The sequence below is a fragment of the Gymnoscopelus braueri genome (genome assembly GCF_963280865.1).
Source record: "Gymnoscopelus braueri genome assembly, chromosome: 23".
In the NCBI taxonomy this organism is placed as follows: Eukaryota; Metazoa; Chordata; class Actinopteri; order Myctophiformes; family Myctophidae; genus Gymnoscopelus; species Gymnoscopelus braueri.
In genome coordinates, this window is record NC_137625.1 from 34,187,366 (window position 1) to 34,212,898 (window position 25,533).

At 43.0% G+C, this 25,533-nt stretch overlaps 1 protein-coding gene across 2 annotated transcripts in view; it reads left to right on the top strand.

Annotated features, from left to right (window-relative positions):
• chchd3a (coiled-coil-helix-coiled-coil-helix domain containing 3a) overlaps positions 1-25,127 on the top strand; it is a 153,374-nt gene extending 128,247 nt beyond the window's left edge. For both annotated transcript variants that reach the window (XM_080421851.1, XM_080421852.1), the window contains 2 exons: positions 18,452-18,587; positions 23,869-25,127. In XM_080421851.1, the coding sequence (XP_080277977.1) occupies positions 18,452-18,587; positions 23,869-23,892 (160 nt within the window). In that variant the 3' untranslated portion in view covers positions 23,893-25,127. The remainder of the gene's footprint in view (positions 1-18,451; positions 18,588-23,868) is intronic.
• The last annotated feature ends 406 nt before the right edge of the window (positions 25,128-25,533 follow it).

The window sequence follows — 25,533 nt, forward strand, 5'->3', positions numbered from 1 at the left end:
GACCCCTAGGGGGTCCTCAGTGTTACTACAGGGGGTTTTCCAAATCTTTGTGTGGTATGATTTTTTTTTCACCTTAACCACTTGAACCCTAGCATCCCTTTTCTGAGGAGAACTTTAGCCAAAAATAGCAGATCTACAAGCAATTTTTGGCTATATCGGCTATTTAAGAAATTAAGATATATAGGTGTAGAGGAAAAAAAGAGCGGCAAAAATCTGTCCTTGACCCACAAATGGGTCCTGACCGACTGTTTGGGAAACAGTGCTACACACATGTCCACAGCTTTTATTTATTCTCCTCCTGACACTGGCTGTAGATAAGAGTTCTTCCCAATAAGCCGTTGAGAAGAAGAGTCCTCCTAGCTCTCTCTCTCTCTCTCTTTCTCTGCTTTCTGATTTATACGCTGCCATTCTATCCACTCGAAGCCTTTATCCACCTCTGATGCACTATCACACCGTTTGACCTTTACTACACTGCATGTATGTATGTACTGTATGTATAGAAGAGGGATGGCTTTGTTCACATCGTGCAAGTGCACATACATGCATGTTGAATCGGTGTCTGTGTCGGGGTGTAGAGGGTTTTTGATTGATTGAATACTTTATTAGTCCGAAATTTAAACGGCGCAAGATACAGTCAGACATTAACTCTTTATCTGCCAGAGTAGAAGTGTAATGGTGTCACCCCTGTGCCAGCGAAAACGTGTGTTTTTACCTACCTTAGAAAAATCATGGAATATTTTCCGTGATCGCTGTGCGCACGGAGATCGCCTCATTACACGCACTGGAGTCTCGGGGGGATAATCCATTGCACAGCTGTGGCCAGTTGAATGTCCATTGTTTTGGCCGTAAAGCAAGAGGAACGGAGACATAGGGATTTTCCCTCAGGAAATAAACAGGAAGTAAACAAGCCGTTTTTTATTTTATTTTTACATCCGGGTCAATTCTGGGTCTGACGACATCAGGCAGTGAAAGCATCATTCATAAGGTAGCCAACACCGTCAACAAATACAAAACTCTGTACAAAATGTACATTTATCTCCCCTTGTGGTCTCCTGATAGATGTTTTTTTCAGGCCAATTTAGAAAGAAACCACCAGTGATTCACATCCTTTAATGATGGTGTCAGGACATTCTACATTTTGGTGGTAAATTTTGGTGCAACAGTTAATTGAACCGATTGATTTGATCAATTACAAAAAAAGTTTTAAAAATTAAATAAAATGATCATAAAATGACCATATTTTATGGTGATATTATCGGACATCTCTATATATATATATATATATATATATATATATATAAATATATTTATATATATATATATATATATATATATATATATATATATATATATATATATATATATATATATATAAATATAAATATAAAATAAATGCACTTCTCGACCATTCAGTTAGTCAAAAAAGTAGCCGGCAATCGCTACGGAAATAATCGATAGCTGCTGCCTTTTGTACAGTACAGTACGTGTATTTTAATGAAAGAGTGTGTGTGTGTGTGGCCGTGCGTGTGTGTGTGTTTGTGTGTGTGTGTGCACAAGTGAGCGCGCTCATGCGTGGGCTTCACCTATAGACAGGTTGCAGTGACCCAGTGGGACTCTTCCTGCTTCAAATGCGAAGCTGGCAGCCATGGAGGAGAATGATAGATGTGAGATTATGACCAAGACGAATGAGAGAGGGAGAGTGAGAGAGAGACATAGCGTAGCCCCTATAAGCCCCCCTGTCAGCGGTAACCTTTTCCGGGGGCTTTAACCCATTAAGACCGGGAACGCATCTGTGTGTCATTTTAAGATTTCTTTGGGCTATTCAAAAATAGCAGATCTACAAGCTCATAGCGCGGCACCGAGTGCCGCGCTACGAGCTTGTAGATCTGCTATTTTTTTAAATAGTGAAAATATGTGCAAATCTTTTAATATATATATATATATATATATATATATATTTTAAAGCAAACATTTGTAACTCAAATCTTTGCTTCTGGAAATGCCTTCTAAATCCTAACCGTTTTTTGAAAAAAACATATGTTGCTATAATCAGTGGTTCTCAAACTTTTTCAAGTCAAGGACCCTCAAAATGATATGTATTTGGCTGCGGACCCCCATCTCAAAATATTTCGTTCCAGGAACCCCCCATGGTCTTAATGGGTTAAGGTTTCCTTTTGTTGGAAGTGGACCCTCCGTGTTTGTGCCGGGTCCCCTGCGGAGAGCAGGGATTGGACCAGAACATGACATGGGTGACTGATTTGTTGACAGGCTGGATGGCTGACGACAACACTGAACGTTCTATACAACAACCTGAAAGTTGAAACCCTCCCACACACCTCTCCTCGATTGTGTGACATTTGTCACAAGCTCAAAGACGGCGCGACCATGTGTGTTTGTGTTTACTGTGTGTGTGTGTGTGTGTGTGTGTGTGTGTGTGGGTGGGGGGGGGGGGTGCCTTGATATTCACTATGGCCATAGAAAGGGGATGAAATCTCATTTCATTCAGTCACATTGACTGTCACCTTCTCTCCTCTGGTTTTCTCTAGTGTATATGTAGCTTGTGAAAGAGCGTATGTGTGTGTGCACACATTGTAAGCGTACCGTACACACAGACACACACACACACACACACACACACACACACACACACACACACACACACACACACACACACACACACACACACACACACACACACACACACACACACACACACACACACACACACAGAGAGAGACTCGCGTGGACATCGTTCTGTACCTTCTGGGTCAAAACTCCACACAGGTCTGCCATCTCCTCACAAAATCTGGCCATTAATTTGTTTGTTTGTTCCCTGCCTTTCTCTACCTCATTGATTCTCAAAGTGGGGTCCGGGGACCCCCAGGGGTCCTTGGGGGGGTTCCATGGGGTCCCCAGCAAAATGTATTAATATATCACATTCATTTTTACCTTTTATACTTTGGCTATTCAAAAATAGCAGATATGTACAAGCTCATAGAGCGGCACCGAGTGCCGCGCTATGAGCTTGTAGATCTGCTATTCTTTGGAAAATCGTGAACATTTGTGCAAATTTTTTTATAGCGAACATTTGTAACTCAAATCTTTGCTTCTGGGGGTCCCTGGAAACCAAATATTTTGAGATGGGGTCTGCGGCCAAATCCATATCATTTTGGGGGTCCTTGACATGAAAAAGTTTGAGAACCACTGCTCTATCTGTCCCTCAGTCTAACGTACGTAGGCTCTGTAAGCGTCAAACTGGACAAACCAAAGTAGAACACGGTTGTGCATTCTGGATAAAGTAAATCTCATGTGTTTTACTGAGACTTGTCTGCATGCAGGAGGAGAAGGCAAACTCCTAACGTCACAGACTGAACCAAACAATCAGAGCAGACAGAGACAAATATAGCTCCCCACAAATCAATAGGAGGAGAGCTGGGCGTGTTGGCTGATGACAAACAGGGCAAAACAATGCTGCTAACGAGAGCTTTACATAAACCCCAGACTTTGAAACATGAACAGTTCCATTTTAGGGCTGTAACCATCGATTATTTTCTTAGCTATTATTTGATTGATTGCTTTTTACGATTAATCTTAGTAATTGAGAAGCGTGTTTTTAGACCTGAGGTCGAAGTTTTCTGAAAAACATATTTTTTGTATTGAAAAAACACTTTTTTTTTAATATATTTATGGAAATGATTAGATGTTTTCATTACGTTTATGAAATACTTTTGAAAAATGTTGGAATTGTTTTGAATTGATGAAAAGACGTTATTTTTTTCTTAAAATGTTTTTTTTATCTTTTGAAATAATATGTATATATATATATTTTTAAAGCAGGAAATGGAAAAAAAAATGTTTTACTTGCGACCCATAAAAATTTGTTCCACGACCCAAATATGGGTCCCGACCTATTGTTTGGGAAACATTGCTTTATACTGTACTTGGCCCCGGACAATAAAGCAACCGCTGAGAGAGGATAGTTAACAATAACTCTCTGGATCAACCTGTTTTTAATGCTTGGAGATTGTAATACTTGCAACCTATCTGGACACCTGGCCAGCCTTCAGCAGTACAGTATGTGGACTGTCCTGCTTTAGGGAATACCCTCCCAGACGCTTATAAGGGCTATATATGCAGACGGTCCCCAGGGGGAGCTCTGCAGACCACAGTGTTGTTCATCTTTTTCCACCCATAAGTACGGCGCTATTGTGGAGCTCGGTTGAAACCTGCAACCGTCGTGATACAAGTCTGGTCCCTAAGGAGTACCGGGGGGACCTCAGAGGACCGTCTGGAGGACACAGGAGGGGAGACACTCGCCTTTCAGAGCTGTTCAGACGGTCATGAACTCACACAGACGCTGTCGCTTCATAATATATCAAGTTCCCGGGGAAAACAATGTTAGCCGTGACCGAAAACTATCAGGGTTTCCCACCCCCTGAAACAATAAGACAAAAGGGCATCTATAATAGAACTGGAGGGATGTCTTAATGAAAAGAAAACTGCTTTCTGCTGTGGAGACATTGAGCCGGTTCGTGACAAAAGGAGAGAATTAAGGGGGAAAGACATTGAAAGCTGAAATTAACCTGGGTGTTCTAACAGTTAATTGAACCGATCGATCTAATAGATTGTGAAAAATAATACATTAAAGGAATCCATTTTCAGAAATGGCAAAAATAGCCGATCTACAAGCTCACAACATGTCACGATTTGACGCATGCTTGTAGTTCGGCTGTGCACATCCTTCGTTTTTATCTGGTTGCAGAGTGTTGAAAATGTTTCAAATTTGGCCGTTTGGATGAGGGCAGTGGTGTAAAGTAACTAAGTACATGTACTCAAGTACTGCACTTAAGTACAATTTCGAGGTATTTGTACTTTACTTATTTCCAATACTTTTACTTCTACTCCACTACATTTCAGAGGCAAATATTGTACTTTTACTCCACTACAATTATTTGAAAACTATAGTTACTTTGTGTACCTTGTGGTGCCATTTGAGGCAAAGAAAACATCCCTCTGTGTCTGTAAAATAAAGTCATATCTAATGCAATCTGCCCCAGTCGCAAAGAGAGAATAAAGCGAGTCCCTAATATCGTCTATCAGGTGTAAACCTCATATGTCCAAAACTGTTACTCTCCAGCATTCAAATTCTTTGTGTGCTTCTGTGTGACTCTGTGGTATGATCAAGCAGTGGTGGAAAAAGTACTCAAATCTCTTACTTAAGTAAAAGTATCAAAACTGCAATGTAGAAATACTCTGTTACAAGTAAAAGTCCGGAATTCTAAATTTATTTGAGTAAAAGTCCAAAAGTATTGGTATCAAAATATACTTTGTCAAATAATTGTAGTAGAGTAGAAGTAAAAGTATTGAAAATTGTAAATACTCCAGTAAAGTAAAAACACCTCAAAATTGTACTTAAGTACAGTACTTGAGTAAATGTACTTAGACCACTGTGATCAAGTACGATCAAGGGCGTTAATTTACGAAAAAAAACATGGAGATAAGAGGTTTCTGCCCGACAACAGCAGACGATATGCGGCAGTAAAAAGGCTCTAAGGGCTGATCTGGAGTCTGTGCGTGATTGAAGCTCAACAACGGCTCTGCATCCCCGAGAGTCATTAAAAGCCCCCGAAATAAGAACAAAGTAACTCAGCAACCCCATTCTGTTGAACACGGCCTCCGTGGAATACAAATAGCTTTGCCAACGTGGCCACTCTGTACTTAAAGGTCTGATTGCATCGGTGTGTGGAGAATGAAAAAAAAAAGTTTACCTTGTTTTTTTTACAAGAAACACAACAAAACAAACTCCCTCTACGGCCGTTAAGTGTTTTTGTGTTCTAGGGGAGCTGAGCTGGCTAGTGGAATTAATTACTGCACTAACATTACCCTGCCACCACAACATCAGTGAGTCATCAAAAACACCTGATTATTTATTCCAGGGGGTCTTCTTCAACAACGTTTTCCAGGCCAAGGACCCCCTTAGCTGAGAGAGCGAGAGTGAAGTAGGGCCGCAGAGCGAGCTCTGTCAGGGAACTCAATGCAGTTGCTGCTGGCCGAACCATTGGTCGGTCTCAGCTCCATGCTTCTATTCTCAACCAATCACATACTCACTTCATTATAGAACACCCTATTGAATCCATTAAGACCGGGAACGCGTCTGTGTCATTTAAAGATTTCTAAAATAGCAGATATACAAGCTCATAGCGCGGCACCGAGCACTATGAGCTTGTAGATCTGCTATTTATTTTAAAAATATTGTGCAAATCTTTGAATATATATATTTATGTTTTAAAGTGAACACTTAACTCCGATCTGTGCTGGGGGTCCCTGGAACAACACATTTTGAGACGTTGGTCCGCGGCCAAATGCACATCATTTTGGGGGTCCTTGACATGGAAAAGTTGGAGCACCAATGATATGATATAGCAACATGCTGTTAGGATTTAGAAAACATTTTTAGATATGTATTTGGCCGCGGACCGCCATCTCAAAATATGTTGTTCCAGGGACCCCCACAAGCACAGATCGGAGTTACAAATGTTCGCTTTAAAATATATATATTCATAAGATTTGCAGACATTTTCACTAATATATATTTTTTTTGCAGATATACAAGCTCATAGCGCGGCACTCTGTGCCGTGCTATGAGCTTGTAGATCTGCTATTTTTGAATGGCCATAGAAATCTAAAATGACAGAGATGGGTTAGGGGTGGAAACCACCTTCCCATGGAACAAACGCAAAATAACTTCTGTTTAACTGATAGTATTGTCTAACTTCCAGAGGAAGTTTATTCCACAAAATGTGGAGCCCTTACAGCAAATGCTCTATCTCCCTCTGTTTACCAGCCTTGACTTGAGTGACCGTGAGCGACAACTGATCTGACCATCTAAGGTTGCAGGGGGGGGGGGGCGGGATGTAAGGGGACCGAAGGTCAGAAATATAGGCAGGTGCAAGGCCGTTCCGTGATTTAAGAACCAAACTTTAAAAATCAGTTCCTTAATGCGCGGTCACGGTGAGTCACTGGCCATCACAGGCTCCTGTAGCTATGGCAACTTGAACCCAGAGACGAGATGCTGGGCCACTTTAGCAGACACAAGTCAATAACTGCTTTAAAAGCTCTCCCTCTTAGCAGTAAGAGCTTCTGCAAGCAGTCTGTAAAACTGGACGTGCGTGCGTGCACACACACACACACACACACACACACACACACACGCACTCTCACAGCCTTTTAGGGGCCGTATTACTGATTTCACATTGTTGTAAATGTTTGGCAGGATCGTTTACATCTCTTAATCGTTTGGTTTATCGTATGTTGTTTATGTCTGCTAGCATACAGTGGTAGTGACGGAACAGCCAGGGGTTTGGTGTTTTTGTTGTTGTTGTTTTGTGCGATCGACATTGATTGTGTACCACACCTGACACTTGGCGTTGGCGTTGACAGAGTGTATACCTGCTGTAAGCCTTCAACCAGAGGCACGGGTGACCTCTGTTTTGTATTAGTTATGAGGCTCACACACGCTTGTAAACCAGCGTCAAGTGTCGGCCATATTGATCCGTGTTGTGAGGGCATGGTGGAGGCTTGGACTCTTGGCCCTGTGAGAGTCACAGTGAAGAGGACTCCTTAACTCATTCACTGCCAGAGTGAATACAAAATGATCCAGCCACTGCCAGCGAAAACAGTGTTTTTTTCCTTACCTTTCAACTAGTCACTCTGAGAACACACCCATACTATAAATGTTAATCTTTATAGCAGTGGTTATCAATATCTTTCATATCAAGGGCTATTATTTATTCGGCATTTGAGCCACGGACCTCCATTTGATGACATTTAGACTCTCAGACCCAAAACTTATTTAGAATATTTCGTTGTCGTTGGATAATATTTTGTCCACAATTCCATGCTGTATTGATGTTGGTACCTTAGGACAGTGGTTCTCAACCTTTTCAGGCGGTGACCCCCCAAAATAATCATATTTGAACTGGGGACCCCCATTTTGTTTGACTTTGTTCCACAGGTAAATATTGTGAAAATAGCAGATCTACAAGCTCACAAATTTTGGCCTCGATCAATTTTGGCCTCTTTCTTATAATATATAGATATTATTTATTTATAGTATAGTTTATTGATTACTTTTGATGCAGTATTTGGTCTTTTTCTTTTCTATTTAAAAGGTCTTAAAAGTCCTTCAATTGTCACTTCACTATCATCTGGGGATCCCCCCCAAATCATGTGGGTACCCCCTGGGGGTCCCGACCCACAGGTTGAGAACCACTGCCATTGGAGAGATAATAACAGGCAGACGATCATCAAAATAACAATCCTTCTACATTCTCCAATTGTGTAGACTTCTTGTAAATTAAGTAATGCAGATGTTTAACAATATTGTAACCCTTGGGAGCATTGTTCTCATTTTACGCTCAAGAGTTAAAGACCTATATAAGGGTCCATTTGGTTACCAACTCTCCATCATTTAGCTGGGGACCACCTGGAACCCCGCCCTCGAGGACCACTGGTTGAGAACCACTGCTTTGTAGGACTAATGTACTTTGTCTTAATTTCATTTCTCTCTCTCTCTCTCTCTCTCTCTCTCTCTCTCTCTCGTCTTCACCTTTCACATGCCATCTCTTTCTTGTTGTTTCTTTATCTCCTTCTGTCCGTCCGTCCACTTCGTTCACAGCGACCCCCTCCTCTCTTTTCTCTTCCATCCGTGCTGATGGATGCCTCGGCGGGTCCGGCGGCGGCGGGGGGGGGGGGGGGGGGGGGGGGTCACAGGTCTTCTCTTGAGGAGTATCGTTGAGCCAAGCGAGTGTCATTTTTCTCCGTAACTGGATCATTTGTATTTATTTGCCCTGACGTGTGTCTTAAGCAGAGCGAACATGAGGGCTTTTTAAGAGTGCAGCCCCGCGTCACCTCTTAACCCTATTAACCCCTAAGTGGACCCAAATGATGATAAATAGACAATGGTGGCCTGGCGAGAACTCAATCTGGAGGCGGGCCCGGAGTGAATCCATACCATCAGTCTGTGTGTGTGTGTGTGTGTGTGTGTTGTGTGTGGGTGGTCGTGTTAGGTTACACTAATTCTCTTCTCAAAGTAATATTTAAAGCAAAAATCATGATGGATGAACATCTGGCTTTTGCCAAATGTGTTTGTTTTGAACCATTTGTCCGACTGAAGGTGTGTGTGTGTGTGTGTGTGTGTGTGTGTGTGTGTGTGTGTGTGTGTGTGTGTGTGTGTGTGTGTGTGTGTGTGTGTGTGTGTGTGTGTGTGTGTGTGTGTGTGTGTGTGTGTGTGTGTGTGTGTGTGTCCTTAACAGAGATCTATGGCCATCACTTTTTTACTATTTGACTGCACTATGTCTCTCGGTGTTAACCCATTAAGACCTGAGGCCGATTCTACAAATGCCCTTTAAATCAGTATAGTTCTCAAACGTTTTCCTACCAAAGACCCCCCAAATGTATATATATATATTTGGCCGCAAACCCCCATCTGAAAATGTTCTGTGCCCCAGGGACCCCCAGAAACGAAGATTTGTGTAAAAATAATAATAAAACGCTTTCAAGATTTTTCTAAAATGTTCAAAAATAGCAGATGTACAAGCTCGCCGTGCGGCACGGCAGTGACGCGCTGTGAGCTTGTATATCTGCTATTTTTTTGAGAACCACTGTTCTAAATCCTAAGACTTTTCTGAAGAACTTATGTTGCTATATGTATTTATATATATAGTCCAAAAGGCTTTCCCGGTCTTAGTGGTTTAAAGCACATGTCAGGTTATTATACGGTCAATATTCTGTTTGTGTATGAGAGCTGTGTTGTTGCCTGTGTGTCGTCCCACATATAGAACAACATGTATATTGTATGAAGAGCCATCGATCTCAATGCCTTTACCATGCGGCTTTACAGTCAATATGGTCTTTGAACAAAATATGTGTGTGTGTGTGTGTGTGTGTGGAGGCCATAAACCCACTGGGGCCGGGATTCACTTCCATTTTAACCCATTAAGACCGGGGACGCGTCTGTGTCACTTTAAGATTTCTTTGGGCTATTCAAAAATAGCAGATCTAGTACGAGCTTGTAGATCCGCATTTTTTGGGGGGGAAAAATCTTGGACATTTTGTGCAAATCTTTGAATATCTATATTTTTAAAGCGAACATTTGTAACTCAAATCTTTGCTTCTGGGGGATTCTACAAAAATTGTCTTCTAAATCCTTGTTCCTTCTAAATCTTAACAGTTTTTTGAAAAAACGTATGTTGCTGTAAGTGGTTCTCAAACGTTTTCATGTCAAGGACCCCCAAAATGATATGTATTTTGCCGCGGACCCCCATCTCAAAACATTTTTTTCCAGGCACCCCCCAGGAGTAAAAATGTTCGTTTAGAAAAATATATATTGAAAGATTTGCACAAATGTTCACGATTTTTTTCAAAAATAGCCCAAAGAAATCTTAAAATGTCACAGATGCATTTCCCGGTCTTAAAGGGTTAATGTGCTGACTTTATAGAAAGAAGGGGATTGTATGTGCTGATATAGGGACACCTTGAGGAGAGAGAGGGGAGGGGAGAGAGAGAGAGAGAGGGAGGGTAATCTGTTCTGCTTTATTACATGTTAAATGGGACACGTTCACCCTCTCCTCTCCTCTTCTCCCTCTCTCTCTCTCTCTCTTCCTCTCCTCTCGTCTATTCTCTTCTATTTTCCTCCCCTCTATTCTTCTCCTCTATTCTCCTCTCCTCTCCTCTCCCTCTCCTCCTCCTGTTCTCTCATTTCATCATAGTGTCCTACAACTCCTTCTCCTCTCATCCACTACTACACCCATTTTCCTCCCTCCCGTGCCCTCTGTGTCTGGGACGCATGTGTTATGTGTGTTATACGGTGTTATCTTAACATGCTCCTGCATACACACACACACACACACACACACACACACACACACACACACACACACACACACACACACACACACACACACAGTGTTTCTCTCCATCGTCCTGATAAAGCATCTCATCTCAATGCAGAGCCTTTCTCTCTGTCATATCGGTCCCCCTCTACTCTCCCCTCTCCTCCTCTCCTCTCCTGTCCCCTCCCGTCCTGCTTATATATATATATATATATACACACACACACACACACACACACACACACACACACACACATACATACGGTATAAATACGGTCATACGAGAGAGAGAGAGAGAATCCCCCCTCTTCCTCTGACTGCCCTGCCCCTATCTGCGGATCATGGCAATGGGGGGGTGAAGGTAGAGAGTGTGTGTGTGGGGGGGGGGGGTATATAGACCTTTACTGCAGTTGATGGTATGGAGCAAGACCCCCCCCCCCCCAGCTGAAGATGAATGCTTTGATTTGTCTGTGTGTGCGCGTGCGTGCGTGCACTTGTGCATGTGTGTGTTAAGCATGCTAATATAGCCTGGTTCTCTGGTGTCACACAGGTCATTTAATGACAGAGGTATGACGATGGTCCAGGTGTGCTGGTGGCTCCGTTTAGTAGCTTTAGCATCATGACCACACGGACCTCGTCCAATGTCAATTTAAAGGAGCTTTATACTGGCATGAGGAAACATACGTTTACGTTGCCAAAGCAAGTATCGAATCATAATAGACACTAAAATGGGGAAAGTATGTAGCCTACAGTTGGAGGGGGGGGCAGCATTGTGTTAAACACAATGTTATATACATGTTATATTATATACAGGGTGTAAAGCTTTTTTTAGACAAATCTTTTGCAATCGTTCACACCTCGTGTTTGAATCCGGGTCACTTTGGCTCATATCTAGTCCACGGAATCAAGAACAGGTTTTCCCATTAGAACCAAATTGTCTGGTTCCTGTCAAGGTTATTACAGTATATAGTTTAGAATGTTTCATTCTTTTTTTTTTTTTTCACTTTTAGTTTTCAATTTCAGTTTAGTTCTTTTGTGTGCTTTTTTTGGCTAGTTTATTTATTTTTATTTTTAGTTTAGTTTGTATTGTTTATAGTTTTATTGTAATATGGGGTATTTGTCAGTGAGATTCAATAGTGAAAGTAGCCGATCTACAAGCTCACAGCACGTCCTAACACGTTGTGAACTTAGATGTGCTATTTTCACTATTTTTTGATATTTTGTTTTTGAAGATATTTGTCTTATGTATGAATTATTGACAAAGACTAAAACTAAGGACATTTTAAGGACTTTACACAGATTCAGTTAGTTACCGTTTTTGTCAAGCCTACATTTTTATTTTTATGTTGGTTAACTGAAATGTTTTTTAAATTCTAGTTTTTGTAATTTTGTTACTTTTCAGTAAACTATAATAACCTTGTTTCCTGTGCATCGTTCGACTTAGCGATTCATCTTATCGATACCTGCACATTGCAAACACTCCCTAAAGTTTACCAAACTGGCTGGCAAAACCTCCGCATTGATTAAAAGATTTGTCGGCAAAGCATGCCTTTAACCTATTAAGACCGGAAAAGCATTTGTAAATTTAGATTTGAACCACTTTAACCATTATCTTATACAAAAATAGCAGATATACAAGCTCATAGTGCGGCACAGAGTGCCGCGCTATGAACTTCTGGTTCTGCTATTTTTGAAACATCTTGAAAATGTGTTTGCTTCTGGGGATTCTACAAATGTACAAAAGAAAAATGTGCAAAATGATATGTATTTGGCAGCGGACCCCCATCTCAAAATATGTTGTTCCAGCCCCCCCCCCCCCCCCCCCCCCCCGGAAGCGAAGATTTGAGTTAAAAATGTTTGCTTTAAAAAATATAAATATTCAAAGATTTGCACACATTTTCAAGATTTTTCCAAAATAGCAGAACTACAAGCTCATAGCGCGGCACTCTGTGCCGTGCCGCGCTATGAGCTTGTAGATCTGCTATTTTTGACTAGCCAAAGTATAAAATAATGGTTTAAGTGGTTACACCCGGTTCTAATGGCTTAAATGACAGGAATGCAGGTTATTTTTGTTCCTGGCAAGTGATGCATCACCTCCAGCTACAGTAGTACAATGCGGTATAAGTGCATCCAATACCTCAGGTAAGATCTAAAGTTAAAATCCTATAATGCTATAGTGCCAAGCAGGCAGCCTTTTAACTCATTAAGACCGGGAACACAGCTGTGTCATTTTCAGATTTGTTTGGCTATTCAAAAAAACAGCAGATATACAAGATCATAGCGTGGCACCGAGTGCCGTGCTGTGAGCTTGTAGATCTATTGAAAAATCGTGAAAATGTGTGCAAATCTTTTGCACCAAGTTTCACTAATTGAAAATTAAATAGCAGATCTACAAGCTCTGAGCTTGTAGATCTGCTATTTTTGAATAGCCAAAGACATCTAAAATGTCACAGGTGCTTTCCCGGTCCTAATGGATTAAAGGAAAAACTGAAGTTTTTTTCAAACACGTTACTTCTTTTCTTTTCTTTTTTTTAAATGAATATCGTGATTAAAAAAACACACAAAATTAAATATAGACACAAGAGGTTTCACATTTTTGAATATATATGTATGTTTTAAAGTGAAAAAAAAATACTCCGATCTGTGCTTCTGGGGGTCCCTGAAACAACATATTTTGAGATGGGGTCGGCGGGCAAATACATATCATTTTGGGGCTCCTTGACATGGAAACGTTGGAGCACCACTATATATAGCAACATACTGTTAGGATTTAGAAAAAAAAATTAGATATGTATTTAGCTACGGACCCCCAGAAGCAACGATTTGAGCTATAAATGTTCGCTTTAAAAAATTTATTCAAAGATTTGCACAAATGTTCAAGATTTTTCAAAACATTGCCCAAAGAAATTACACAGATCCTTTTCTTCTTGGGTTAACACATCGACCGCCAGAGGTTAATCTCATAATGTACTCACCAGTGCCAAGGTGTTTTTGTTGTTTTTTTTGTTTTTTTCATGTCGCCATAGATCTTGTTAAAATCCTTAAGATTGAGATTGAGCCGGTCTGTTTACATCCGCGAGATCTCCCTGTATCTCCCAGTGAAGATCGCGTGTCAAACGGGGCATCCATGTTGTAGTTAGAGCGGATTACGTTAAACAGTGAAATGCGAGGAGAAAAAACTACAGGAAGAGAATTGAGTTTCAGTTTCGTCTGTAGAACGAGGGCGGACGTGATCGTCAAAACCGGATCCCAAATAATTCCGTTTCCGGTCATCAAACCGGAAACGGAAGTGGATCAAAAAAATTCCGAAAGTGCACCCGGACCGCGCATGCGCGAAAAGACCGCAGCCCGTAGGGCTACGGTCTCGGCGCTTAACAGTTGGATTTAACGGACCGTAGGACTACGTTCTTGGCGGTTAATGTGTTAATGAAGCACTAATGCCAAAAATAAGTTAATTCGTTTTTGTGTTTTTTTAAGACAAATCTAAGGTTTTAAACATTTCGACGTCAGTGTGGGAGTGAGACGGAGGGAATGCCTCACCGCTCACATGGGAGCTGGATGATTCATGTCTGTTTAGGGAGTAAACTTATCATCCTATTCTGAAGAATAGACGCCGTGTCTCTGCACACGTGATAAACTGTCTTCAACGGTGTCTGCCACTGCAAGGAACCATATCATACTCTTGCAAATACTAAATTAGCTAAAACAGCCGATCTACATAGCCTACTGTACAAGCTCACAACGACACCTTGTTGTGAAGCTTGTAGGTGTGCCTTTTTTTTCTTAATGTTGGAACACTTTTGAACATTTTCACCTATGACATGTTCAAAATACGGACTCTAGATTAAAAGTCATTAACTCTACTTCCTAGCTGTCACAAGGAAAACCACAGAACCAACGCTGACTAGGTCATTATCAAGAAACTCTCTCTCTCGTGCTCTCTCTCTCTCGCTCTCTCTCCTCAGTAAGCCATTAGTGGATGATAAACACCGTGGTTGGTATCAGCGGGATGCACCTGGCATTAACGCTAATGCTTAAGGAAGTAATTAGCAGGTGTATGTTGTGTGCCTCCCCCCCTTCCTCCTTCCCTGCTTGCAGATGATGCCCGTTGGCATTGTAACAAATGAGACGCTTGGCATCCATATAATGAAGAGAGTCTTGTGCTGTCATCGTTCAGTAGTAACCCTGCCTGACGCAGAGCAATGGCCTTGTCATGTGGTGGCTTCCAGGCATAAATGACGGGACCTGAAACCCTCCCTGTGGTTTCAGAAGAATAAATGACGGGACCCGGAGCCCTCCCTGTGGTTCCAGAAGACACAGAGTTCCACACTCAGCATAATGTTCTAGTTTTGGGTTCAGTGGAGGGGGTGGCAGCAAACACAGGGCTCTTTTCAGCTTTGACTACCAGGCCTTTATGCTGTAATCAGCCTTTAAACCAAGCCCCCAGAACCGCAAAGGATTATTGAAGCAACGGAATGCTCATGCTTCTACAGTGTACCAACTGCATTTGTATTTGGCCACGGACCCCCATCTGAAAAGATTTTGTGCCAGGGACCCCCCAGAAGAGAAGATGTACTGTCATTCCTTTTAGTCAATCCTGTTGCAATCAATCTTGTTACAGTCAATCTTGTTACAGTCAATCATGCTACAGTCAATCATGTTAGTCGTTCCTGTTACAGTCATTACTGTTATAGTCATTCCTGTTATAGTCATTCCTATAGTCATTCCTGTTACAGTCATTCCTGTTATAGTCATTCCTATAGTCATTCCTGTTACAGTCATTCCTGTTACAGTCATTCCTGTTACAGTCATTCCTGTTACAGTCATTCCCGTTATAGTCATTCTTGTTACAGTCATTGCTGTTAAAGTCATTCCTGTTACAGTCATTCCTGTAACAGGAGGGTCATCCCCAGCATCCGGATTGTGGGGAAAGCTTTCGCTGAAAATAGCAGATCGACAAGCTGTGCGACGCATTGTGAGCTTGTCGATTGGCTATTTTCAGTGAGAGCTTTCCCCACAATAACAGAAAAAAAGGAAAAGACACTAGTATAGAGCCCTGAGGGAACCCGCTCAACCATATTTAAGTTTTAAGTCGTGGTTAAAGTGGTTAAAGTCATGTGTATCTCCACTGCAGGCAGTTGGTGGTTCAGTGCGTTTGCCCAAGGGCACGTACAGTCAGCGGTAGTCCTTGAGGGGAAGAGTGAACGCTTCCCTTATTGTCACTAATTGTCACTGACCCACACTGACAAGGACTATAGATTTTAGCGGTGTGTCCCTGCGGGCTAAGCTAAATAAGAGCATGTGGCGTGTGGGATGCACATATGCACACACACACACACACACACACACACACACACACACGCCTCCTCCTGCACCAGTTTTCCTGCTGCATTAGACCCGGGGTAATGACCCATGCGGCCAATCCTCCTGTTTTATTTCCAACAGGGGGGTGATTTCTCACTCCAGGGGGCAAATCAAACATCTGATTCAGACTAGAAAGGCTCAGCTGCCCCCCGGTATCCCTCTGAGTTTCCCAGAGTTGCTGACAGGGTATAAATGTGTCCCACACACCCACGCACGCACACATGCATGCACAGAGTACCTCGGCTCTTAGGCCTGTTCAGCTCTGTTGCCAAGTCTGCTTATTATAAGCAACTTTGGGCTTGTTTTTTGTAAAGTCGCTTGTAAATATTGGTAGTTACGGGTTGCGGTTTCTTTGGGCTTGTTTCTAAAGTACGGTTGCTTATTTGGCCTTGTTTCCTAAATGATGTTTAAACCAGTGGTTCTTAAACGTTTTCATGGCAAGGACCCCCAAATTAATATGTAATTGTCCACAGACCCTTGTACCAGATTTGTGTTGTTAAATTGTTTAAAAAAAATATAAAGAATATTTCACTTTTTTTCCAAGATTGTTTTTTTTTAAATAGCAGATCTGCAAGCGCCAAAACATTTCCAAATATCCAATGCATGTGGCCTAATAGTCGCTTCCTTTGGGCTTGTTTTCATAGACCTAGTAGCTTATTTCTCTCGCAATTTAAATCTGGCAACGCTGCTGTTCAGTGCGGCAGGCGCAGTGTCCGGACCACTGGTGTGTACCAAAGAGACACCATCATTAGCATAATAGCCGTATAGCATGTGCTGGTTCCTTTATTATGGATTTTTATGGCGTGTGTTAAAAGACTGACAGTAGCAGTTAGCATTGTGGGCACAGTGCTGGCATACTGTACATCCCACTGCTGATGTTAGCAAAAAAACGAAATAACAATCCTTAAATCTGCTGCCGAACAGACTGCATTACCGGGCTGTGTTGGTAGTAAAGGAGACCAGTTAAATGCACCGATGCCCTGTGTAACGTCAGGCATTAGCATACTGTACGTACTAGCATCTGTCATGCCGCTAATGCAGCTGTACTAAGACAGTAGAGGTGCGTCGGGACTCTGTATATAGCGTGCTAGGCTGGTGATGTGTTAGCCTATAGCTAGACACATTAGCATTCCCAACAAGCTCACAGGGCAACACATTGTGAGCTTGTAGATCTGCTATTTTCGCTGTGCGACACAGGCACACAACTAAATAAATCAAGCCCTTCATTTTTTTTCCCCCACAGACCAATGCAAGTAGACAGCTATATCTACTGTGTGTATGGCTGATACAATCCCTAATCTATAGGGAGCCATTCACAATCAATATTGATTCTCTAGCACCCAGTAGCATAACAACCAATATTGTCTGGTGTGAGACCCTTGAGAAAAAGCTTTTAACGTTTTTTTTCCATTCTCCTATGGGCGAAAGGGACTGACTTTTATTGGGGCTAAAATTGGCTGGGTGACCGCTTGTACATTTACCATCAGCAGCATCACTCGAACAAAGATGGTGACCGTCATGGTTGCTAATTGTCCCGATAAGTTGTCTAGAGACCAAACCCTCCCATCGACGGCTTCATGGATCCTACTGGACTCATTGGCAGGGGGTTAGGTTGACTCTTAACCTCTTAGCCAGCAGATCCAGTAGCACACAGAGTCTTAAGGGAGTCACACTGGGAGTGATGGTGGAAGAAAGGAGGGGGGGTTGGTTCATGAACAATGTCAGGTTGAAGGTTCTTTGACTTTTCTTCATGCCCGAATGCCTCATTTATCATCTCGGTTACTTTTCAGGATTCAAATTCAAATCCGCAAGCTGGAAACAAGCTTGTAGATCTGCTACTTTTGCTGCTCTTTTGTGTAGTATGATGAAGTAGGACATTAAATTACCCAAAAGAGATAAGCGGTGTCTGCCTGACAGCAACGTTATGCTCCGCGGCACGCCGGCGTCACGCGCCGAAAATAGCCAACCTATACAAGCCGACAAGGCGTCGTGGACGCAACTTGGAGATCGGTTTATTTCCGGCCATGTGATGGCGTTGAGCGAAGAAGTACAAATCGAATGTTGGGAAGTTTTGTGGACAAAATGTGTTGATTTGTCATGTTTGATGAACTCACCTTTCCTGTCTGTCTGTCTGTCTGTCTATCTGTCTATCTGTCTGTCTGTCTCTCTGTCTGTCTGTCTGTCTCTCCATCCAGTCGGTATGAGACCTACCCGGTGTGTGCTGACCTGCAGGGCCAGATCCTGAAGTGCTACAGAGAGAACGCTGGGAAGACGCTGCACTGCTCCAACATCGCAGCTCTGTACATGCAGTGTGTCAACAAGAACAAGCAGGTGAGCGTGCAATAGTAATACTGATAGTAACAACAAAAATAATAATAATAATGTGTAGATCTGATGTTGATCAGAATTGGTGATGATAAAAATGATCGTGTTGAGTTGGCATTTCAGCTGAAGTCCGGTATTAACTGATTCACTGCCAATCACGTAGATCTACGCGAACCTATTTAAAGCCGCCACGTGCCAATCGCGTAGATCTACGTGAACTTTTTTTTATTTTTTTTATTATTATTATTATTAAAAAAAAAATCCAATTTGACCCAAAGACCAAGGAGATATGATTTTTCGAAGATCTAGACTCCTATCCACTTCCTTGTTAACTTAAAACTTAAACATTCTGTATCTCGGCTCCTGAGTACTTTTTTTTTTTCAATGAAAAAGTCTGGCACTGGCAAAAAAAATATTAAAATACCTCTGGCAGTTAATGGGTTAAAGGGTAGCATGGGTAAAAAAAAATTTTACCCGGACTAAAGTGGGGGCGAGGAAAACTGTGCCCGGTCCGAAACGGACCGACGATAATTCAAATAGAGGTCTCTAGACCCGTACTGGACCCGATGCTCATTTTAATGCTAATTTCACAGTGGTATTCAGATTAGCCATGTGTGTCAGTCACCTCCCGCTCCCCGTGCCCCAACAGAGTAGTCACAGACAAGCTGCGGCGTGCGCTCTGCTCTGTGTTGCAGACAGACAGAAAACATTTTCGCCGACTTTATAGTGCATAGCAAAAAAATCCTGAAGGGGCCGTCAACAAGTGTCATTTGGTAGCGGCCGACATCTTGGTGGGTCATAAACAGCTTGACTTAACATTGACTCTTACCCCACCAATATGTCTGCAGCTACTATGCCATGCCCCCCCCGCCCCCTGTGGTGACGACACGTTGGCCAAGCACTATACCGCCCGTCCACGCAGATAATGACCATAAACATGCTCCACACTGATGACGCTCCAACTTGCATCTTCCCGGTGGCTTTTGTTTGCGTTTCACCATGCTCCGTGGTGTTCAGCAGTGCAGTGCGCTTGAGATTGACTGCGTTTCTATTGGCCGTTAACGTTAAAAGTGGATCATTCAATATGCGAGAGCAGACGATATGGATTTTGGATCCAAACGGGGTCCGTCCATTTCAAATGGCCCTACCGAGACCTGTGGCAATTCAAACCAAAGTCGATATTTTGGACCCGGCTCAGTTCGGGGCTTGGGTCTTCAGTTCCGGGCAGACCCGTGCTACCCTCTAGTCTGTATAAAACCTGGAAAATCCTTTCAAATTTTTTTTTATAAAATAAAAATAACGCTTTCCCTTCTGAAAAAGGCTGGCAAACAATGTTGATGAAGCATCATGGTCGACAGATATGTAAGTGAACTCCCAGTAGAAGAAGAGTGTAGTTCATCATAGTTGAATATACTTTATGTTCCCACTAGAATATAAATGAAATGTAGATGTGGTATTTAGTCATAATATTATCCGTGAATGCTACAGCAGCAGACATCGGTGGAGCCACTGTACCCGTTCTAAATGTCCAAACAACTTTTATATTATAGCTATTATGCACACACACAATACACACGCACACACACACACACAGACACGCGCGGCTCCATTTACAGTGGACAGCCTTTGCTTTTATCCAGGACGGTATCATTTCCACTTGGCTCCTGGCGCCGGCATAAACCCTCTTCTTAAATAGGCTGATTTAAAAAACCCAAAGGTCTATTTCCATAATACCTGCTGACAGAGGCGTTCCGCTGGCTGGCTCGTCTGGGTTTGTGTGTGTTTTAATGTAATAAGACGACCATGGGGCCGGCCGCTGCCATTTGGACGCTATTGTGTCCGCCACCACACACACACACACACACACGCCCGCCCGCAGACACACACCAACACCACCTCTTGTCTCCGTCTATTGCGGAGTGCAAATGTTTTTAGTTTTTTCTTTTTTTACGTCTCGCCCAGTCTCATATGGTAATAGCAAAAGCCTGATTTGTACTCGGGTTGCGCGCCTAAAATAGCCGATCTACAAGCTCACAACGCGTTGCTGTGCGACGCGTTGTGAGCTTGTAGATCGGCTATTTAAGGGACGCGCAACACCGGCGCGTGGCTAAAGTATAGTGGAAGGCTTTAATGTCACGGAGGTTGATATTAACTTGACTCCCGTTTTCGCACTTTGCAATATACAATGGCTCCGAAAGAGGCTCAATTTACATTCATATAGGTTTTCTATTAGATTTTGTTTTTTTTCCCACCACAATTGCGTTGTTTTGTCCCGGAAACGAGGTTTTTTACGTCAGGCCCGCTCTCTGGGGTATTAGTATTAGATCTAAAAGTCAGATGCAGGCGGTTTTTAAGATATATGTCATGTAAATGGCGCTATGTTTTATTCATCGTGTGTGTGTGTGTGTGTGTGTGTGTGTGTGCGTGTGTGTGCGTGTGTGTGTGTGTGTGTGTGACATACACACACACACACGGAATGTGTTTGTGTGTCGGTGCCGCAGAGCTACCTGTAGCCTCTTCAAGGATTCAAGCGAGGGTTTTTTGCGTTCACAATCCGTGCGGCGTCGGTGGTTATGATCTTACAAATTGTTCGGGAAGCCGAGTCGTGAGATGATGATATGGTAATACGCTTGTTTTGTGTTTATCAGCCCGCGGCGATCCGATCGCAACAACACAACACACTCCTTGGTTTTCGTTCTGGCGCTTTATCTCTTAAAGACTTGCTTTTTAAAGTCATTAGGTGAGAAAGAAACAGTTGTGTGATAAGGTTTTTAGTTTTTATTTCGTAAAGGAATAATGTTGTTATTATGCAGCCTACTAGGGCGGTGGAGGGGGAGTTGATGGGGTTTGGTGATTAGGATGTTTACACAGTTTTATCTGCAGCCCCGACAGGACGCGTCTTTTTTGACGAAAGGACGAAATATCAGAGGACGCCGGGTTTGAACCGCGGAGGTCAAAACCTCATCAAAACCCCCCGTCCGTCCCCCCGAACCGGCTGTCACTCATCTACTCGAGCCCCCTCTCTCTCTCTCTCTCTCTCTCTCTCTCTGAAGGGCGCTCGATAACCTCGGCCCGGAGCCCTTTTCCTAACAAGCCCCCTTCGCCCTCCTCCTAATCAACTGAAAAGCGCCACTAAATTCCGTGCCGTCATTATGAATGTTGGCCAGATAGCATTGTGCCTCTCTCTCCAGATAAAGGGCCAATCCCCCCCGAATCTCACTTTGGGGGAATTATTGACTCCTCAACGCGAGTGGGCCAAGACAGTGGAGCTGTCATCAGCCGCTCCTTTGTGGCTGATAATTACCAGCTTCTTATCTGCTCCACGGAGATAACACTTAGACCCCTGCTGCACCCCCCCCCCCCCCCCTGTGTGTCTCTCTATCTGTCTCGCTATCTTCCTCTCTCTTCCTCTCTCTGTCTGTCTCTCTATCTTCCTTTCTCTTCTCTTACTCACTCTTTGTCTCTCTTCCTCTCTCTCACTCTTTCTCTCTCTCTCTCTATCTCTCTCTCTCTCTCTCTCTCTCTCTCTCTCTCTCTCTCTCTCTCTTTCTCTCTCTCTCACTCTTCCTCTCTCTCCCTCTACCTCTCTCTGTCACTCTTCCTCTCTCTCTTCCTCTCTTCCTCTCTCTTCCTCTCTCTCTCTTCCACCAAACCTCGTCTCCTTCCCTTCATCAGTGCTTCTATATCCTCACATTTCCAACACATGCAGAGCTAAAGTACTGCAGATAGCACGCTGTGAAGGAGAGGCAATAGAGAGACAGATAAACTTTCTCTCTCTCTCTCTCTCTCTCTCTCTCTCTCTCTCTCTCTCTCTCTCTCTCTCTCTCTCTCTCTCTCTCTCTCTCTCTCTCTCTCTCTCTCTCTCTCTCATGAATAGGAGTTTATCTGGGAGCCTTATCTCTCCATCCAGTGCTTCTCTCTTCATTCCATATTCTCGCTGCATTGCTCTCTCTCTCTCTCTCTCTCTCTCTCTCTCTCTCTCTCTCTCTCACTCTCACTCTCTACTCTCTACTCTCTACTCTCTACTCTCTCTCGCTCTCTCTCTCTTTCTCCCCCCTCCATTGCTGACCCTTCCATCCCCCTTTCATCTCCGACATTAACAACCGCCTGTTCCAATATACCATCTATTATGACGACAGTTTGAATTATTATTGAATTATTTTCTTTTAGATAGGGCTTTTCTGTCTTGTGGATAGTATAGTAAAGAGAGACAGTAAACGGGGAGAGAGAGACGGGGAGTAACACGCAGCAAAGAGCGTCACGCTAGGGAAATAGCCTATACGTGGTACGCACCTTAACTAGGCGTTTGGCCCCCCATTATTATTATTAGTAGTAGTGGTAGTAGTAGGAACTAGTTGTCTTGTAGCGTAGCACCATTTCCTCCAGTTTCCTGTCGTTGTGTCTGTATCTCTGTATAATATGACTGTCTATATGTCTGTTATCATAAAGGTATTGTCTGTATATCTGTTACCATAAAGGTATTGTCTGTGTGTCTGTTATCATAAAGGTATTGTCCTCTAGATGTCACTTGGTTTTTGTCAGGATCTTGAAAAGAAAACCCTTTATTGCCCCTATTTGTGCCATTTTTCAAGAATTTTCAAACTTTTCAAAAATAGCAAAAAAATGCAGATCTACAGGTCACATACTGTATATAAGCTCACAACGTGCCGCGAGCTGTTGTGAGCTTGTAGATCAGCTGTTTTTGCTATTCATTTTACAAGGAAGTATAGGAAGTGTACAGGCTTACCCTAAGTGTTTAACGACATAGGACCAGCGGTGCAGTGACAGCTCATCAAACGGTCAAATAAAAGTGACACCTTCATATTGAAGTAGTCATTTTATCAATTTATATGGATGTTATTGCAGCCTAATGTGTTTAACTGGACAGTCTGTACTTATAAATTACCACTTAGTTCTGTCTGTCTGTATGTCTCTCTTTGTCTGTCTGTCTGTCTGTCTGTCTGTCTGTCTGTCTGTCTGTCTGTCTGTCTGTCTGTCTGTCTGTCTGTCTGTCTCTTTCTCTCCATCCACCTCCATCAGATACACTTAGTCTTCCCCCACTCCCCCATCAGCCCAGCTCCTTTCGTCACTCCATCTCCACCTCCTTCTCTCTCCATCTCTCCCTCCCTCGTTCCCTCTTTCCCTCCCTCCCTCCATCTTCTCTGTCCTGTCTCTGACACTTTAACCATTATGCTGGTGTCCTCTCCTTTACCTCTCCCTCCTGTTAGGTTCTCTCTCTCTCTCTCTCTCTCTAATAGTCTCTCTATTTTCTTCTTGTGTTTTCCAGAACAAGTTAAGGACCGGTGGTTAAATAGACCAGAGAGAGAGAGAGAGAGAGTTCCTTCCGACCGTTCCGATCCGACAGGCAGACCCAATGGAAACCAACACACACACCCTGAACACGAGCCGAACCAGAACCAGACCGAACAGAACCGGACCAGAAGACACCGTAGTACACCGACAGACAGACAGACAGACAGACAGAGAGAGAGATAGAGAGACCCTACCAACCCCACCCACCCCTCACCCCCTAACCTCACCCCCCACCCCACCCCTCCCAAACCTTCAGTTTGTAACAGTATGTCTCTCCTACCAAAAAGATAAAAAGACGGGGTTCCTAAAAAAAGCACCAACACAACAGCAGCTCAGTGAGTGTCAGTTATAGAGCGTAAAAGGAGACGGCGAGGAATGCTGTCCCGCCATCTTGGAGACCCCTCCTCCTCCAGAGGAGGACGGGACGGGACAGGACCGGACGAAGTCACGTTCTGGTCCCCCCGCCCCGCCCCAAAGCTGGGAAACATCACACCTAAGATGGAGTAACACCACCACCACCACCCACCCCACCTCAACCCCCCCGTTCTGCATCAGTTTAGATCAGTGGTTCTCGACCTGTGGGGATTTGTGTTTAGGATTTTCAGAATAATCTGACAATGTTTAGAAAATACATTATGTGAAGAAAGGAGACGTGGTATTGTTTTCTTTAAAATCTTGAAAAAAAAAAAAAAAACGTAAAGTAACTAACTTACGTTTAGTTCCATTGATCCAAGTCGGAACACGATCGATTTGATTGATCATTACAATAAACATTCCTTCCTTGAAAACACACGCAGTCCACCCATTCCGACCAATCAACCCCCGGCAGCCGAAAAGGCTGCCGCGGGTTGAGTGGTCAGAATGGGTGGACACCGCGAAAGCTTTTGACATTGTCGAAATGATCCGTGATCCCGAACACGTTGAGAACCCACTGGTTTATTATTAGATCCATAATCGAATCCATCCACCATCCAAACCCGCAATACATCCAAACACACTGTACAATCACACTGTACCTGATCCCTTTTGCACTATCCTGTACGTATACACACACGCAAGTACGCACACACACACAAACGCAAACCCTATCTGTTTGTTGCGTTTAGGTGTGTGTGCGTGCGCGTGTGTGTCTTGTGTTATGTTAATAATAATGTAATTCTGCTTGTTTTGCTCTCATGCAAGCCAATAAACTGACCCCAATGTGAAAAAATATTAAAGGAAATGATACAGGAATTCTGTCTGAACTTTTTGTTCCACTACCATATAGTGTGTGTGTGTGTGTGTGTGTGTGTGTGTGTGTGTGTGTGTGTGTGTTGGGATGATATGAAAATTACACGTCACGATATTATCGCGATAATCAAAATATGCTTAAAACTTAAAATGCCACTTTTGCTAACCACTTGAACCCCCAGCATCCCTATTCTGGGGGGAACGTTCGCCAAAAATAGCTCACAACGTGTTGTGAGCTTGTAGATCTGCTATTTTTAGCGAATCGGTTGTGTAGAGTGAAATAAGAGCGCACCAAATGCACTCTTTACGGGTCAGTTTTATAAAGTATAGAGGGTTTGTGTGGTACTGAATGTGCAGCTCAAGAAAAGTGAATTAATCCTAGTGTATGACGGAGGACAATTTCACAACA